The sequence below is a fragment of the Cicer arietinum genome, chromosome 8 (assembly GCF_000331145.2).
Source record: "Cicer arietinum cultivar CDC Frontier isolate Library 1 chromosome 8, Cicar.CDCFrontier_v2.0, whole genome shotgun sequence".
In the NCBI taxonomy this organism is placed as follows: domain Eukaryota; kingdom Viridiplantae; phylum Streptophyta; class Magnoliopsida; order Fabales; family Fabaceae; genus Cicer; species Cicer arietinum.
This window is the reverse complement of record NC_021167.2, coordinates 701,404-718,393: the sequence shown is the minus strand read 5'-3', so window position 1 is coordinate 718,393 and position 16,990 is coordinate 701,404. Positions and strand designations below refer to the sequence as shown.

Here is a 16,990-nt window from a genome sequence, read left to right as displayed (position 1 = left end):
GTTTTTGCCCCCCCCCCCCCCCCAATAATTGATTTTGCTCACAATATTTGTTTAGAAATAACTTTTTGTTTTTGTATACAAATATAAGTTACTCTATGGTCAACTAACTTTTGACCAAAACCAATTTTACAAAATCAATTCACTCAAAATCAATTTCATCCACCATAGATCCAAACTCTTACTAAATCTGCGTGCCATATCTTACATTCTGTCATCCAGTGGTATGGTAATTTGTAAATTATATCTAACAAGACTGCTAGTAGAAAGAGAAATGTGATTCATTATTCCTAAATAGGCAGGTGTCTACTAACCAAGTGTCCTCATCATCTGTCAAATTGTCAAAGTGGAATCTCCGTAGATTTCGTAACATCAAAACTTATTATCCCATTATTTTCCAAAAATACATATTTAATATTGCTCTTATATTGCAGGAGCATTTTATTGACAACGCCAAATTATCTGAAAAGTATTTCATTGTTAATTGTGAACAAGTATTGGTATGTCTTTCTATAGCTGCATTGTCATTGCATCATGGATATTTCCTATCAATGTTATATTGTTCTTTATTATTAATATCATTTATCAAATATCCCTCCATTATTGGTTGTTCACCGAACTTTTAATTGCTTTGTGGGTATTGTTGTCTGACCGACGCCAGAAAGTGGCTGCTGTTATTGACGAGTTTCCCCTTGGATTGCGTGATAAATACCTTTTCTGTATCAGGTACATTTATATCTTTTGGGAAAGTTGCATTTTTGGAATGCAAAGCCCCAGACTTAAGGACAATTCTATGAATTGAAATTCTAATAAATTAGGGTGTCTGTATTTTATATCATTTAACCTTCTCAATTAATTTTTAACTGATATCCATAATATTCAGTCCTGTTGACATGGATGATGAGATTTCATCTCAAGGCCTGACACAGGTAATTAACATTTAGTATGTATCAAACATGTTTATGTTTAGTTTGAATGGTCATAAACATGACACTGACGCATGTTGCACCAGTTTGCAGAGAATTATGCAAAGAAAGGCCTTGTCCGGCTTCGAGAAATATTTACACCAGGAACACTTCAAGTACCCAAGACGCCTTGTGCTCTTAAGGAGCTGGAATCCATCCACAAGGTTTTTTTTCTGTTGCTTTAATTTTTAAATCCTCCGACACAATGTTAAGCTTGTTGTGCTGTGACCTATGGCGTGTTTGGTTTTTGTCACGAGACAGTGAACACCCTTTCTCACCAATGAAACCTCATAGTTGCTTTCACTTTGAAGAGCTTTGGAATGCATGCACTATACAAGCAAAGTCACGGTCATTAACAATTTCATAACTTCAGTCACCATTTTAACAACCATGAACACCAGACAGAGTTGCCAATATTTTCCTTCCTTTAGTTTGATGGAAAAAGTTGATAAACCCCCTTTTTTTAATTGATTTTGAAGGCAAGTTTTGATTGGTGCCAAACTGCAGGTCTTGGATCTCTATGTTTGGTTGAGTTTTAGGTTGCAAGATTCTTTCCCAGACCACGAGCTGGCTGCATCTCAAAAGGCCATTTGCAGCATGTGCGTGTTTCTTAGTGTTTGACTCTTTGTGATACACTGCTTTGTCCTATTTTATCCACGAACTAATATTTATCAATTTGATTTTATAGGCTGATTGAGGAATTCCTAGAAAGATATGGGTGGCAGAAGCCAATGGCTAGAAGGCTGCCTTCACGTAAAATGTCACGTTCTCTGTTAATCCAGCAATTGAGGCAAAATTAATATGGATTGCGCTTAATCGACGACATGAATGCATGATTCCCCTGACTGCATGGAATCTGAATCCTAATCCCCTTTCCATGCCAGCACTTTGACCCAGCTCACATTTGTATGCTCAGCATTGTAAAAGTTTCAGATAATATAATTTTCTTTTTGTATATTCTATAGGTTCTTTTGTACCCCTTGGGTGGTTTTACACATTTTTATCATGACGTGTTGTATCATTTTACATTTCTTCATCTAAATTATAAAAGCAAATAAGTATTGTTTCATTTTTCCTTGTTTTTGTTCGTTTTCAAGTTGAATATGTCATTAATTTGGTTCTTAACTATCACTTTCTCTCTCAAATTTAGTCATTGAACTATAAAAATATAATAGTCACTAAACTATTATTTGATTCATCAATTTAGTCCTTCATTTTCTTTAAAAGTATGGGATAGAATGATAATACAAATACTAACTTGATGAATTTAAAATAGTTTAAGGATTATTTATTATATTTATGTAGTTCAAGGACCAAATTAGAGAGAAAATTATAGTTTATGGAATAAATAGATGGTTTATTGTTTTCGGGCTAGACTAAACACATATCAAAATGCTTGTCAATGGTAAATCTTATTTAGAAGTATACCTAGTTATAAATCCAACTTAACTTTCTTGCATCTCCATATGATATCAACATCAATTTTTCTAAAAATGTGAGCTTTCAATTGACGTGAAGCATCACCGTGTTTTTTTTATTTATCTAAACATACACGTTGGTGTATTGCATTTGTTTAATAAAATCACATTATATTTAAGATAATGGGTGATGTTAACATGTGTCTTAAGAGTACATGTTAAGCATTCCCCATATAGTATTTATATATTGAAAAAATTGATTGCACAATTTTCGGAAATAAAAAGTACAATTTTCAATACAAAATTTCCATTTTTAGTATTAGGACACATGTTAGCGTTTCCCTAGGATTACGAAAAATCCGATTTGATACTACCCTTCCCTTGGAAACAAAATTGTTGAGAGATTTCTTATTGAGAAAATGTTTAGGGGTTAATTTTACAACGATGCACTTGAATAAATCTTGGTGGAAGATAAATAAAACCCCCCTCCTCTGTAGCATAAACTTCTAAACGTACATATGGTGCATAAATATGAGTACTGGCTGCATAAATAAACTTCTAAACGTACATTGGGTTCATGAAACAACAATTTTTAGGGGGGAAAATCTTTCCAAACTATCCTTCCTAAACATTAGGTAGTCCAAAGTCCAATGACCAAGGATTATTAAGTGCCCTAAATATGTCGTTGCTCTAGCTCTAGGACACGTGCCATCAATTCCTCAACGTGATCTTTCTCCTTTGACATTTTCTTGGACTCGAGCTTTCCCACCAATAGCTTGAGTGTGCATTGTCTTGGAGTTAATCCCTTCAAGACCATCTCCTCAAAGAATCTGCAGGCATCCTCAAGTTTTCCACACTTAGTCAGACTATGCACCAAAAGTGTGTAAGTTCCAAGATCAGGGCTTAAATCATTTTTGAACATGTGATCCAACAAAAACTTGAGCACCTTCATTCTCTTCTTTTTGCAGCACATCTTGATCAATGGATGATAAGTCTGTATATCCGGCTTGCACGACGTTTCTTCCATTTCCTTAAGCAACCTAAGGGCAGTCTCTTCCTTTGAATGTATACAAGCAATAGTAATCATAGTATCATATGTCACCACATCTCTCACAACACCTTGCTTAGGCATATCCTCAAAAACTTCACAAGCATCCTTTAATCTACCAGCTTTGCCAAGAATGAACACCAATGAACTGTAAAATGGAGTGTCAGGCACAATGCCATCTCTCTTCATTCTTTCATATTCGTCCAAAGCTTTGCTCAATTGCCCTGCCTTACCCAAAGCAAGCATCACAATAGTATAAGTCACAGCATTAGGAGGACAACCATTTTCCCTCATTTCCTCCAAAACTTGATCCACTTTGCGAAAATCCTTGTCGTGACAATAAGCTTCAACGAAATTATTATATGAGAAAATATCAGGAACAAAACCATGTTCCTTCATTTTCTCCATTGCTTTTCGGGCATTCTCAAAGTTTCTAATTTTACACCACCCATTTATCAAAATATTGAACGAAGCAGAGTTCAATGGAATCAAACTCTCAAACTCAAAAAGAACTTTGTGGGCAACTTCAACACTTTCTCCTTTCACCAAAGCACCTAAGAGCACATTCAATGAAACTGTGTCCTTTTTGACACCAAACTCATCCATACTTCGAAAAGCTTCAACGGCATCTTCATGCTTGCGACTCTTTGCAAGCCTCCTAATTACCTTAGCCATTGTATCCAACGTCACATACCCTTCAAATTCCGCCATTTCCTTCACCAACTCCCACATGAGATCAAATTCCTTGAACTTTCCCAATATATCACCCATAAAATTGTAGAGTTCAGGAGAATGCTGATAAGGTGTTTGTGTTTTTGCCCAATTGAAAAAACCAAAAGCTGGGACCCAATCGTTGCTAAACCTCTTCAAAATCTGGTTAACCAAACTATTGGAAACCTTAAAAGCATGAACTTTGAGTGCTTGAGTAACCAACTCAGGCGAAGAGTAGTGTTCCTTTAGAACGATGCTGATTGGTTCAACATCGACAAGGTGCGTACTTTCATCCAAAGTTGGCTTCACAAAAAGTTTGGGTTTTGTATCAAGAATGTTGGAATCAACCCAATGAGCGAGAGAAGGGATAACGAAGTCTTCATCCGAAGGGGTTGTCGGGTTGTCGGAGAACATGACCCATGATGGTAGTTCAGGTGATTCGGGTGAGAGTTGAGATTGAGAGTTAACCATTGTGCAGAGAGGTTTTGTATATACGAAGAAATGCGAGGCATTGGCACTGTTGCGAGTGCTGATTGTTGAAGAAATGCGTTGAGTCAAATTGTGGAGGATTCGGAATTTTGAGAGCATTTTGGTGATTCAATTTGATACAGTGCTTTGATTTTGTGATCAAAACCTAAAACCCTTCTAGAGTACAAGTACAAGTAAATGAATCATTTTTTTATTCCATCCTACTCCAAATACAATTATAAAAAAATAAATAATTTATTTTGTAAAAGAAAAAGTGTTTTTTTTACTAATATTTAATTTTTATATTATATTATACGAAAAATAATAAAACACACGCTCTCCTTCGTCCCTCACTGTACACAAAGGCGCAAAACGATGCGTTTAAAGTAGAAGAAAAAAAGGTAGAGCGGTGATACGAGTGAGGGTTTACAGAGCTTTGTTGAACTTCGATACTTCCTTTCTCCATCAATATCTGACTCATTTCAACTCAATTTTCTTACTACTTTTTTCCTTTCACTTTTCCTTTTCAGTTACACATTTATAGGTTTTTCTTCTTCTTTTTTTGATATTTAATTTACTGATATTATTACATGAATGAATTAATCTTAATTTTTTTGCATGTTGAGGTGTAGGAAGAGGATGAAGAGGTCATTTCCATGGGATGAACAAGTAGATGTATCAGTTTCACTCTCAACACCATTCAACTCTCCTCCTCCTTCTTCTTCTTCCCCAAACTCCACCGGTAACGGTCTTCTTCCTAACACTTCTTCAATTCACATTTCACTCCCAAATCCCTCCACAGATATCAGCTCCTTAGGTATTCCCTTTCCGTTTCATAATCATTAATCACTCTCCAGTAGGAATGAATGACATGCATGCAGCTATAGGCACTGCAATTGGAATTTGAATACTTTTGAATTGAGTCAAATGTTTCATAATTATTAGTAATTAGATTTTCATTGAATGTTCTTTCAATTCATTTAGCATATGTTTTGCTATCAATAAATACTCTTTTTCGTTGTTGTTGATTTTCATAGTTAATGTTAGTCTTTTGGTAGCATTTATGTTGTACTAATCTGTCAAATCAATGCATTATTACAAGAAAATACTACTCTGGTAGACTAAAATGTAAGTATTTATAGAAATATGGGTATAGGGACAAATAGCATAATATTTTATCTTGACCCTACCAATTTGATATCCCTGGCTGGTAGTAGATTAAAATTGGAGAACGAAAATTACTTCATAGCTGTTTTCTACCACAGAAATTGGGACAGTTGAAGGTAAAGTTTAACTCATTCCCACTCCTCCTCATCACTTTTGGTCTATTGGTGGCATCAAAGATGCATTGCACTCTCTATACCATTTATTTTCCTTTCTATTTTCCCTTCTTATTTGTTACCTGCCAAAATAAGCATAGAATCCAAGGTATAATTCATGACACAAATGTATTGATATGGATTTATAGTTCTCTTTTATGGTATGTTGCTACATTTTCTCCTGGTCAGACCAGTGTACTCAAATGTGCACCTTAGGCTTAGTGCCTTATTGAAAACTATAAATCCTTGAAAGTTCAGCCACCTAACCTGCTAAGTCCTCATTGTGATGTTAAAGGGGCAAATGCTAAATGGTCAAAAAGTTGAACTATAACTGGGATATGCTTTGTTTTATGACATGTTGTTACTTTCTTATCTGATGTATAGTATTTGTGATTTGAGGGGCTAATTTTCCTTATAATGCTTGTGTTGTTTCTGTGTCAATAACATATGTTGCATTTTGACAAAGAATGTTTTATTTTATGTATTTTCATCATCATGTTCAAAATATTTACTTTGAGGATTGCTTTCAAGTTTCAAATGTATCAGCTGAGAGAACGCATAATTTTTTTCATTTTTAGTCACATTGAAATTGGAATACCTTGTGTCCTTCTGATTTATTTGCTCGTAATTAACTGCTGTTGCCATTTTTATAAAACTTGAATTAGTTATTACTTCTCAATACTAGCCTTCACCTTAATCTCCTTTGTCTTTTTTATTTCTAGACAGCTTTTGTGTGGCTTTTGTAATTTATTTTTTAATCTTAGTCTGCTTGCCATTCTTATGAATTCACTTATTTTAGAAGTCATGCTTCTACACAGATGTACTCACCCGGCGGGCAGCAATGTATCAGGATTACATGAAACAGATCCCAATCCCAAGTAGTCGAGGCTCTGTCATCCCGTTTAATTCATGGATGGGATTAGGCAGTTCCATTAAGCAGCTATACGGGCAGCCTCTCCATTACCTCACAAATATCCTCCTTAAGCAATGGGACCAATTGAGAATTGGTGGCGAGGATGAATATATGCCCTTGGACGACATAATTCATCCAAGCAAAGCTGAAGCCACGGTCTGGCTCATCGAAGAAATCCATCGACAAACCTCGTCACATTTTCATATTGCTAATCTCTGGAAGACGGACCCAATGTACCATGGGTTTGTTGATTCCATTTTCCCAACATTACAGCAAACATCTTGAAGCCATTTATTTAGAGACTTTGTAGTTTGTACTGTATCCTGCAAATCGTATGTTGTATTTTCCTTTTGGTAAAGAAAAATGGAACCACATCCTTGATCCTTTCCTCCATATTTTCTGCTTTAGTCTATTTTCCCTTTTAATACACAGCTGCATCATAGCATATGTCTCCCAAGAGATGCACTGCTACTGATATTGAAGTCTTGGTCACATTCCGGGATTGAAGATTGTATTCGACCACATCAAATTACAACACCATGTAGTGAATTTTCGTGACTGCAATTGTTATTAATAACATTCAATAGAAGAAAAAAAAATCTATACTGCTTCCACAATTTAAAGCAAACAAGTTTTTTAGGCCTTTGAGTTATTTCCTTTGCTTTTCGAGAGATTTCCGTTTTTTACTCATCAAATTGATACTAACATCAAACACATTTGTGAATTTGCTCAAACAAGTTGTTGTGCATGAAACAAGGCATATTAAGCATGTTTAAAATAAGATGGTCCCTAGTACGTACGAAAACTCCTCTACCTTGGTATCCATGCTTAGCTATGCTACAACTACATAGGATTTGATAGAGGTTGTTAGTATTCAAAAGTTGATCAAAGGTCCTTTAATCTAAGGGTTCTTTAGTTAATCTAAAGTTACAGATAGGTCAAATTAGTAATTTACTTTTTAAAAAGTTTACATCATTGACTCAACTTTCATTCTTCCCTCACCTCACATCAAGTGTGTTACCAAGTGGTGTATATAGTCATTATTAGAATATACTATAAAAAAATATTTCACCACTCAACATCAAATTTAGACTCTAGTTGACAACTATAACATCACAATCTTATATTAAAACTCTAAAGAATTGATAGTTTTAATGGATTAGATATTGAAATCGTCGTTATAATGTAATTTACATATTATCTTAATGTGTTAAAATGAAATTTATTTTTTAAATTGTGAAGTAAGACTTTTGCTAACATACATATATAAAAAATGAAGTTTAGTCCATTTTTTGAACATAAACAAAGAACTTTTTATCTAAAAAAGATTAAAAAAATATTTAAAACTTGAAATTAAATTAAAGAATTATGTTGTGTGAGACTTTTGTCTACGTATTATTGTTAATTTGAAAATTAATCATAATTAACTATATTATTCTGACGTAAATTTAGATTAGACGCAGTTAAACATGTCATGATTGTTCGATAAAATTTAACTACCTAAATTTTGAGACAGATTTTAAATTTTTTAAATAAAAAATTCCATCTTAAAATCTAGACCATCGAACATCAATACGATGACGTGTGACTGCGCAGCCGTCACAGACATTCCAAGACCCTACTCTAGTTTTAAAAGCAAGAACTTTAAAGCGGGAATTTTCCGTTAATATTGCATAGTTATTATTTTCCGATACTCTGTTTTTCTTATTGGTTGATTAATTAACTCAGACTTCATGATTTAGGGTTCTACTTCTCATTTCATTTTGGTTTTTCTTCTCCCAGGTTTAAATCCTCTCCAAGTTTCTGTTCTTTTGTTCAATTTTACTCATTACTTTTTATTCAATTGTATTTCATTTCACGTTCAAATTTAATATTGACTTCTGCATTGCCATGATGATGAACTCGAATTTTGTCAACAGTGTTGTAATTGGTGATTCCATCAATCAATCTTAGCATTCCATCCAGTAAGCTATCTTTCACAATTGACTTTATTGTAAATTGTTCTGTTTTCCCTTTTTTATTTATTTTGCTTGCATCAGTAACACATGCTCTTGCGCATTGGTGCTATGTTAGTGTTTGATGAGGTGATTAGTTATTTTTCCTTTGCCAAATGGATTCTGGAACCAGATGCATAGTGTCTCACTATGTGTTGGAGTGTTCTACTTTTCCCTGTATAATGTTTCATGAGTGGAAATTGGATACCATTTGATAGATGGATAGATCCTTTGGTTGGAAGAAAACATTTAGGATATTGTATTTGCTTTGAAACTTGTGTAAAGAAGGTCAAAAAATAAATGCCATAAAAAATTATCATATAATTAGAATAAGTTGCAAGATAATTTGATAAAATTTCAATAACTTTTGGTAGTGAATGGTAATATGGACTAGGTATATAACAGAAGCCGCTGTGAAAGAATTGCCTGAACATGAGCAGACGGCTTCACGGAGCAGAACTTTGTCCCCTTGCTGCAGGGGAAAAAACCAGTTTGTGATTTAATCCGTTGAGAAAAGCAACAATATGATGTAAAGAAGTAACAAAGCAAAAGTGGCCCCGGTCTCTGGAAGACAAAACAGGGTAAGAGTTTTATCTGTCGCGGTTGTTGTACTCTATAGTATGTCATTTTCAAGTTTTCAACTTATGAACATTCAACATATGTTGCAGTAAATATGTTGCAATGAGTCAGCCCAACTTATCAAACTGTGCAAAATATTCTTGATTTTTCCTTTTGCTTGGAGTACAAAATTTAACCCATATCGGTAGAACATTTTTAACTTCGTAAATTTAAAACTCTTTATAAGGTAACTTATTTCAATGTATTTATAGTTTATGAAACTATACTCTGAGTTGGGCTAAAAAATTGTTCAGCAAAACTTTTACCAGATTTATAGGGGAGACAGAAAACTAAACGTAACATTCTTGATACGCAAGTATCTAAATAATCAAATGTCTACATTTAAATCACTAATATTGTTTTAGCACTCCAAATTGCTACTGTTTTCTGAGTATCACTGACAGTGCTTCTTAGCAATTTAGCATCACCTTTAACTTCAGTTTGGCGTTCCTCAAATTAAGTTTCAAAACAGTTAACATGCAGCACATGTACACGATACGAAAACTACATAACAGTATAAAAGAAACCGGTATTTAACATTAACCATTATGTTATATTGCTAATATTTTTAATTTACACTGTACACACAATCTAATCTGATTGTGCATCAACACGACACCATTTCAATCAAAATTAGCAATTTTAAAATCCCAAAACAAAATGCAGTCCCCATGTTAGGAGATTCAGCTATATTATCTCAGGCCACTATAAGATTGTGGATTTCTGTTCTTTTAATTGTTTTCGCGTTAGGTGTCAAGGGTAATCATTAATTAATTCAGTATAATATATGCACTGTGTTGATCTCTGGCATGTTATTGATATGGATAGTTTTGATCTTTACTTTTGAGCAGAACAAGGGTATAGTGTTGTACTTAAGACAGGAAAGTTAGACGTCTGTAGGTATACCTCCTCCAAGTATGTGATATTATTTTGATTCATTTTTGGCAGATCCACATGTTTTCCTCTGAAGCTGGTGAAAATTTTCCTTGATTATCTTAATATTGGTACGCGCGCATGGTAATATTGTGTGAGCATTACTCCTTTTTCTGTGCAAAAGTTTATTCAAACTTGATAAGGTTAATGTGTATAGATAATGAGCGTTTACTAAGAAATTCACGAGCATTTGTCTAGGCATTTAAATATGGTAGATGGGAACAACGTAAACAATTTATTGTTTATATGCATGCATGTGCTCCAAATATCTGTTTTATTGTATTAGTTTTTGCTCCTTTCTGATTATTTTTTTGTGCACAGCCATGGATGAACAAAAGCATTGGAAAAATAATCTTTCAGTAAAGGCGCGTTTAAAAAGAAAATTGATTTTGAATAAAAAACGCAACAGATTCAGTAGCTCCAGTGAAAGTGAAAAGGCGCCTAATCATGCCAATAATGGTATTGTTAAACCTTACTATTAATCTGAGTTATAACCACTTTCGTTCTTTCAATGATGTCCGTGCCATAGAGAATCATTTATCCAGACCAGCCATGTATATATATTGAGACAGGGATACACTCGACGACAAAGAAAGAAGTACATGGCACGGCTCTGTCAAATAATTCTAAGGACCAAGTAACTTCATTTGTCAGTCATAACATATCCACTGCAACAATCGGACAACCTTTGCAATCTGGTAAACATATTACTGGAGAAAATCATCATGTATCCACTGGGGAACCAGAAATTCATTCTACCACTCATCTTAAGGACCTTGAAGGTAACAAAATTGGTTAAGTACTAATCATTTATTTATTAAGGTAACAACATTGTTTCTATGCTTAACCTTAGGAAATCATTCAATTTTTTAAGAAAAAAATTATCTGAAAATGTCAACAACAAAAATATTGGAGTCTTAATACTGGTATTGTATAGAAAATTTCCAAATGGCCAATATTACATGCTTATTAGTTTGTAACTTTTTTAGGATATATTGGTAGTGAAGTTCTTATCTTAGCATGTCAACATTGTGGAACCTATATTTCGTAGCATGAGAAAACCAAAACAACAAAAAAATCTTCAGATCCAAAATTTCACCTTTCCAGTGTTCTATTTGAAAGATTCATCTTCCACTTTCAAACAATACTTCAAATCAAATCAATTATTTTTCCTTGTGTCCCTTTGAAATATTATCCTTTAGTGCTTGTTATCATTATTACTTCCAACACTCGTATTTATTTTAATTAGTTCTCTCTGGTTTGCCTGCCGGTGCTCTTCTGATTAACACCTCAAATGCATTTATGTTTTAAAATTGAGGAGAGACCACTGAAACTAAGGTTATTTTCTTGGTACTACTCCCAACTCATCTACCTCATGGTATGAGCCTTAATTGTCAAAGGCCTATTGTATAAAGTTTAACTGTGATAAAATGTTTGCTCTAGGCCAATTAAGTGCTAAACGATGTGTTTGAAGTTAGAAGAATAGTAGAGCGGTCATTGATGCGATTAAGTTGAAGGCATGGATTCCTCCGACAGTGCATGAGGGTTTGCAATGTGGACCTTGATTCCCTGGAGTTGAGCTCTAAATTTTTGTTTTCTCCGCCAATATCTCACTTAACTCGAAAAAACTCAAGCGACACTGATTCTGAATTTATTAGTTGCTTTTTAGTTCGATTTTACCCTAGTAGGTTTTTTCTTTATAATTTTTTTTACAATATATGAATTAATCTTAATTATGCATGTTTGTGTTGAGCAGGAAGAGGAGTGTGTTCTGCAATTGCGATGAAAAGGTCATTTCCATGGGACAATCGAGGTGGTGTCTTAGTTTCAGCACTAAACTCATCTTCCCCAAACTTAACCAGTTATGGCCTTCTCACGAATCACCTTCGCAGTCTTTCAAAAATTCACATTCCACTCCCAAGACCCTCTATTGATATCAACTCTCCAGGTATTCCGTTTTGCATCTGCTTTTTGTAATATCTTGTCCTTGAATTTTCTCGGCATTATAAAAAAAGATCCATGCCTTTCAACTCCCAAAACCTTCATTCTCAATTCTTTGCTGATATTATTTTGAAAAACTGAAGTATTTATTAATACCACCCTTCACTCTAAATTCCTTTACGCTTTCTTAATTTACTTTTTAATTATAATCTTAGACTGCTTGTTATTCTCATGAATTCAATTACTTTGAAAGTCATGCAGACTCATATTATTTGCAGATATACTCACCAGACGGGCAGCAATGTATCAGGATTACATGGAGCAGATCCCAATCCCAAGTCGCCGTGCCTCTGTCATCCCATTTACCTCGTGGATAGGATTAGGCAAATCCATTAAGAAGCTATATAGGCAGCCTCTTCATTACCTCACAAATGTTATCCTCAAGCAATGGGACCAATCGAGAATTGGCAACGAAGATGAGTATAGGCGTTTAGATGACATAATTCATCCATGCAAAGCTGAAGCTACCATCTGGCTCATGGAACAAATCCATCGCCAAACCTCATCGCATTTTCATATTGCTAATCTCTGGAAGGTGGACCCAATGTACAATGGTTTTGTTGATTCCATTTTCCCAACAATACAGCACACATCATGAAGCCATTTAGTTTAGAGGCTTTTATATCCTGCAAATGGTCTTTATATTACCCTTTTGGTAAAGCAACATTGAACCATATCCTTGGTCTTTTCCTCCTTACTATGTTTCGAATGGTGATATAGGATAGAATAGAGTGGAATGGAACTATACAACATTTTTATTTTAAAAGTCATCTAGCTTATTTCATTCCATTTCACTCTATACCACCGGTCCAAACATATATTTTCTTTTTCAATACATAGCTGCATCTTACTGTTTGTCTTAGTTACAATCCTAGATTGAAGATTTTACATGACCTACCTCAAATTATATGCTGTGAATTTTTATCACTGCAATTGTTGATGACGTTGAATAAAACAAAACCATACTCCTTTCATCATTTAAACAAACAGGTTTTTTAGTCCTTTGCTTTGCTGTTTGAGATATTGTCTCCTGAGTAATAATCAATGTATTGTTTGGTTTTTCCCCCCCTTGAAGAGCCATATTTTAACAATAAAAAATAGAGACCCATCAGTACATTTTTTAACTTAAATTGCCAAGAGTAAAGTGTATTTGTAAACCAGAGGTGAAATTTTTCTTTGTAATTCTACTACCAATAATCTCTACAAGAACATAATCCCTCCTTGAAAAAGTGATACCTGTTATTATCCCTAATAGTAATTTCCCTACTGTATAGTTTTGACACTAATTTTGCAAATGTGTGGCAATCAGAACACATTCTTAGATTTTTTACTACTCGTATAGGTATTCCTTTACTGGTATTGATTAATCCATAAGCCATGGCTAGCTTTTCACTATGTCTGCTGAGCAAATACTCTTTCTCTTGCTCATCGATATTGAGTAAGACATTGGTTGTATCAGGAACATACCCCGCCTGGCATAGCCTGCAGTCTATTTCATGTAGCATTAATCCAATTTGGGTGTTTTCTGTGTGTGATTCGTCACCAGAGGTGAACTCATGAATCAAACCGTGAACTTCTATTGAGCTTGATCCCGGCACTTTCTGGACCCCCTTCTCCTTCATTTCCAATCTCACTCTTGCAACATCAGTCCATTTTCCAGCTGATGCATAGATATTGGATACCAGCACATGAATCCCAACTCTTTCTGGGACCAATTGAGTTATCTTTTCATCTGCATAACGTGCCAATTCGACATTTTTGTGTTTCCGACAAGCTGCTAGAAAAGATCCCCATATAACATCATTAGGTTCCATTGGCATGCTTTTCATTAGATCAATAGCTTCTTCCAACAAACCAGCTCGACCAAGCAAATCAACCATACATCCATAGTGGACAATTTGAGGGCTTACTCCATGGGTTTTTTCCATTGACCAAAAAAGGTGTCTACCTTGGTCCACATATCCCCCATGACTACATGCTGTCAATAGTGCCACAAAAACAAAATCATCTGGTATCACCTCTTGTTTGAGCATCTCATTAAAAAGCTCAATAGCCCCTTTTGCATTTCCCTCCACTGCCATAACTCTGATGGCAGCAGTCCAGGCAGATGCATCACGTTTTTCCATATTTCCAAAAACATGCATAGCATTTCGAGGATCACCACATCTAGAAAACATGTCAACCAAAGATGTGCCAAGTTGCATGTCAATGTGAATGTCATTTTTCTCAATGTAAGTATAGATCCACTTAGCAAGGTCAAGAGATCCTAAATATCCACATGCAGAAGCAATACCCACCATTGTCACTCTATCTCCTTTAATCCCTTGGTTTTGCATCTCCCTGAATAAATCAATAGCTTCCTCAAACATGCTTTCTTGAACCATGGCCCCAATCATTGTGTTCCAAGATACAAGATTACTCTCTGGCATCTCACCAAAGATTTTCAAAGCTAATTCCACGTCACCATCTCTAACCAAACCTGCAATTAACGAATTCCATGTCACCACCGTCTTATTTAACATACTGTCAAAAACTTTACAAGCAGCTTCTCTTTTGCCACATTTCATGTACATGTCAATGATGGCATTGGAAATGTTGTCCCAACTCTCCAGTCGATTCCTGAAGACATAAGCATGAGATGATTTCCCAATAGAAAGATCGCCTAACTGCGCACAGGCTGCAATAGTAGATAACATGGTTACCTTATCCGGTCGCTGTCCTTTTTGCAGCATTTCATCCAAAACCACTAGCACTTCACCAGCCAGACCGTGGTGCACATAGTATGACATGATAGTGTTGTACATAACCAAATTCTTATCAGTACATTCATCGAAAATTTCCCTTGCAGCACACACATCTCCGCATTTCATGTACATATCAAGCAGCGCATTCATCATGAGTGTATTATGTTTCACCCCCAACTCGTTCATAAAAGCACAAACTTTTTTACCCAATTCAAGATCCCTCAACTTGGCACAAGCAGATATAGCACAAACCATAGTCACCGGATTTGGTTGAACACCAGCCTCAACCATCTCAAAGAATAGAGACACAGCCTCCTTAGCCATGTCCACTCCACTATAACCATTAATCAAACTAGTCCAAGACACAACATTTCTCACAAGCATTTTGTCAAACACCTTTCGTCCCAAATCAACCTTGCTGCATTCAGCATAAAAATGTATCAAAGAGTTTGCAACAAACAAATCTTTGTCCAACCCCATTTTAACAATCACCCCATGAACTTGAACACCCTCAAAAAACGCCAAAATCTTAGAGCAAGCACTAAGCAAAAATGGGAAGGTGAACTTGTCAGGAACAACACCCATCACAACAACCATGTAAACGTAAATAAAGATTGATTCTTTACCTAACCCAGATGAAGCACACCCTCTAATCAGAGAGTTACACGTGTAAAGGGAACACGTGGGTCCATCATATTCCTTGAAAACATTGAAAGCGTAGTTCAAACTTTCATGGGTACCTATTTGAACACAAGCAGCAATGAGGTTATGAAAAAGACCTTTCTTCATCATGTCACAGTGTAACTGTGTCAGTTCATTGAGGGTTTTGCAGTTTTGAAGTAACTTATTGGGTGGTGATGAGTTTTTTGCCTTTTGGGTTGTGGGAAGTAAGAGAACATGTGATGGATGAAAAGTTGCAGCCATTGGTGTGTGAGGCAATACAATAAGTCAGAATCAAAATGCATGTGTTAGAAGAGGGAGGGCCAAGGTATATCATATCCACTTCAACTTTCATACTAACTATAGTGTCAATAGGCAAATTAACCTTCAAATCATAAACGTTGAATTAATCTATGTTTTATAAATTTTTGAAAAATATATATTTAAAATTATAAAATATTAATTAAAAATATAATATGACATATTAATTGAATACGTAACATATATGTTGATCTCATATTAATGTATTTTGAACTAATTGTTTTATAGAATCTAAATTTTCATGAATTAATTTGTTAAAAATTATGTGTTCTTGAAAAGATGTCATTAAGGTAAAAATTTAGTTACAAAGTCACGTTAAAGTATTTAAAGACAAAAATTTATTAAGAGACTGTTTTGATTAATATTTTAAAATTTTAAAGATGTATTTATTAATTTATAAAATTTAGAGATTCATTTTACTTTTACAATTTCACACTCGAAATAAACCATTTTTGTATGTAGGTTGTCCAAGTGTTTATTGTGTTGTGTTAAGGGAATAGAGAAATTGGTGTTCAAACCGTCACTTAAATAATTTTTTTATTTTGTAAATTAGTAAATATATTTTTAAATTGTAAACTATTAATTATAATAGTTTAGGTAGAAGTTTTTTATTTTTTAGAGATTGTGATGTGATATACATCAATGTTACCACAAAATTAAATAATTTATCAAAAATTTATGTCATTACTCTATACACAATACATTTTTAGACAAATTATTTTTTTAAATGATAAAATTTTATAGACAAATTACATACTTCAATGAAAAGACATTGATGTATCATCAACATAAAGAAGTAATATATTCAATTATTTTGTCACATCATAATCTTTAATAAACAAAATTTACAAAAAAAAAAAATATATATTTTGATAGGTAT

The 16,990-nt window shown here is 34.4% G+C and overlaps 5 protein-coding genes across 18 annotated transcripts in view; 3 read left to right on the top strand and 2 right to left on the bottom strand.

Moving 5' to 3' along the window:
* LOC101490449 (ATP-dependent RNA helicase SUV3, mitochondrial) overlaps positions 1 to 2,031 on the top strand; it is a 6,852-nt gene extending 4,821 nt beyond the window's left edge. Inside the window, exons 11-16 of the mRNA XM_004511328.4 lie at positions 432 to 497; positions 659 to 723; positions 881 to 926; positions 1,010 to 1,126; positions 1,470 to 1,561; positions 1,651 to 2,031. Of these exons, the coding sequence (XP_004511385.1) occupies positions 432 to 497; positions 659 to 723; positions 881 to 926; positions 1,010 to 1,126; positions 1,470 to 1,561; positions 1,651 to 1,762 (498 nt within the window). The 3' untranslated portion in view covers positions 1,763 to 2,031. The remainder of the gene's footprint in view (positions 1 to 431; positions 498 to 658; positions 724 to 880; positions 927 to 1,009; positions 1,127 to 1,469; positions 1,562 to 1,650) is intronic.
* Positions 2,032 to 2,852: 821 nt separating this feature from the next.
* LOC101490124 (uncharacterized) lies at positions 2,853 to 4,807 on the bottom strand. Its single transcript, XM_004511327.4, has one exon. The coding sequence runs from the start codon at positions 4,725 to 4,727 to the stop codon at positions 3,054 to 3,056; it is 1,674 nt and encodes a 557-aa protein (XP_004511384.1). The 5' UTR covers positions 4,728 to 4,807; the 3' UTR covers positions 2,853 to 3,053.
* A 67-nt stretch (positions 4,808 to 4,874) lies between these two features.
* Positions 4,875 to 7,232, top strand: LOC101488486 (protein RDM1-like). 12 transcript variants are annotated; one of them, XM_004511326.4, is made up of 3 exons: positions 4,875 to 5,008; positions 5,240 to 5,349; positions 6,745 to 7,232. In XM_004511326.4, the coding sequence occupies exons 2-3, from the start codon at positions 5,247 to 5,249 to the stop codon at positions 7,122 to 7,124; spliced, it is 483 nt and encodes a 160-aa protein (XP_004511383.1). In that variant the 5' UTR covers positions 4,875 to 5,008; positions 5,240 to 5,246; the 3' UTR covers positions 7,125 to 7,232. The 12 variants fall into 12 exon arrangements, with proteins under 12 accessions (XP_004511383.1, XP_073220306.1, XP_004511379.1 ...); XM_073364205.1 differs by having other exon boundaries at positions 6,726 to 7,232; XM_004511322.4 differs by having other exon boundaries at positions 5,240 to 5,424.
* Positions 7,233 to 8,475: 1,243 nt separating this feature from the next.
* On the top strand, positions 8,476 to 13,312 carry LOC101512373 (uncharacterized). 2 transcript variants are annotated; one of them, XM_027337288.2, is made up of 8 exons: positions 8,477 to 8,621; positions 8,759 to 8,803; positions 9,228 to 9,414; positions 10,400 to 10,455; positions 10,706 to 10,843; positions 10,957 to 11,166; positions 12,141 to 12,332; positions 12,604 to 13,312. In XM_027337288.2, exons 5-8 carry the CDS (start codon positions 10,708 to 10,710, stop codon positions 12,981 to 12,983), a joined length of 918 nt encoding a protein of 305 aa, XP_027193089.1. In that variant the 5' UTR covers positions 8,477 to 8,621; positions 8,759 to 8,803; positions 9,228 to 9,414; positions 10,400 to 10,455; positions 10,706 to 10,707; the 3' UTR covers positions 12,984 to 13,312. The 2 variants fall into 2 exon arrangements, with proteins under 2 accessions (XP_027193088.1, XP_027193089.1); XM_027337287.2 differs by having other exon boundaries at positions 8,476 to 8,621; positions 10,400 to 10,843.
* A 218-nt stretch (positions 13,313 to 13,530) lies between these two features.
* Positions 13,531 to 16,202, bottom strand: LOC101512045 (pentatricopeptide repeat-containing protein At3g22690). Of its 2 annotated transcripts, XM_073364147.1 has the most exons (2): positions 15,756 to 15,886; positions 13,531 to 15,670 (listed from the first exon to the last, which is right to left on the bottom strand). In XM_073364147.1, the coding sequence occupies exon 2, from the start codon at positions 15,607 to 15,609 to the stop codon at positions 13,573 to 13,575; it is 2,037 nt and encodes a 678-aa protein (XP_073220248.1). In that variant the 5' UTR covers positions 15,610 to 15,670; positions 15,756 to 15,886; the 3' UTR covers positions 13,531 to 13,572. The 2 variants fall into 2 exon arrangements, with proteins under 2 accessions (XP_073220248.1, XP_004511454.1); XM_004511397.4 differs by having other exon boundaries at positions 13,531 to 16,202.
* Between the last annotated feature and the right edge of the window lie 788 nt (positions 16,203 to 16,990).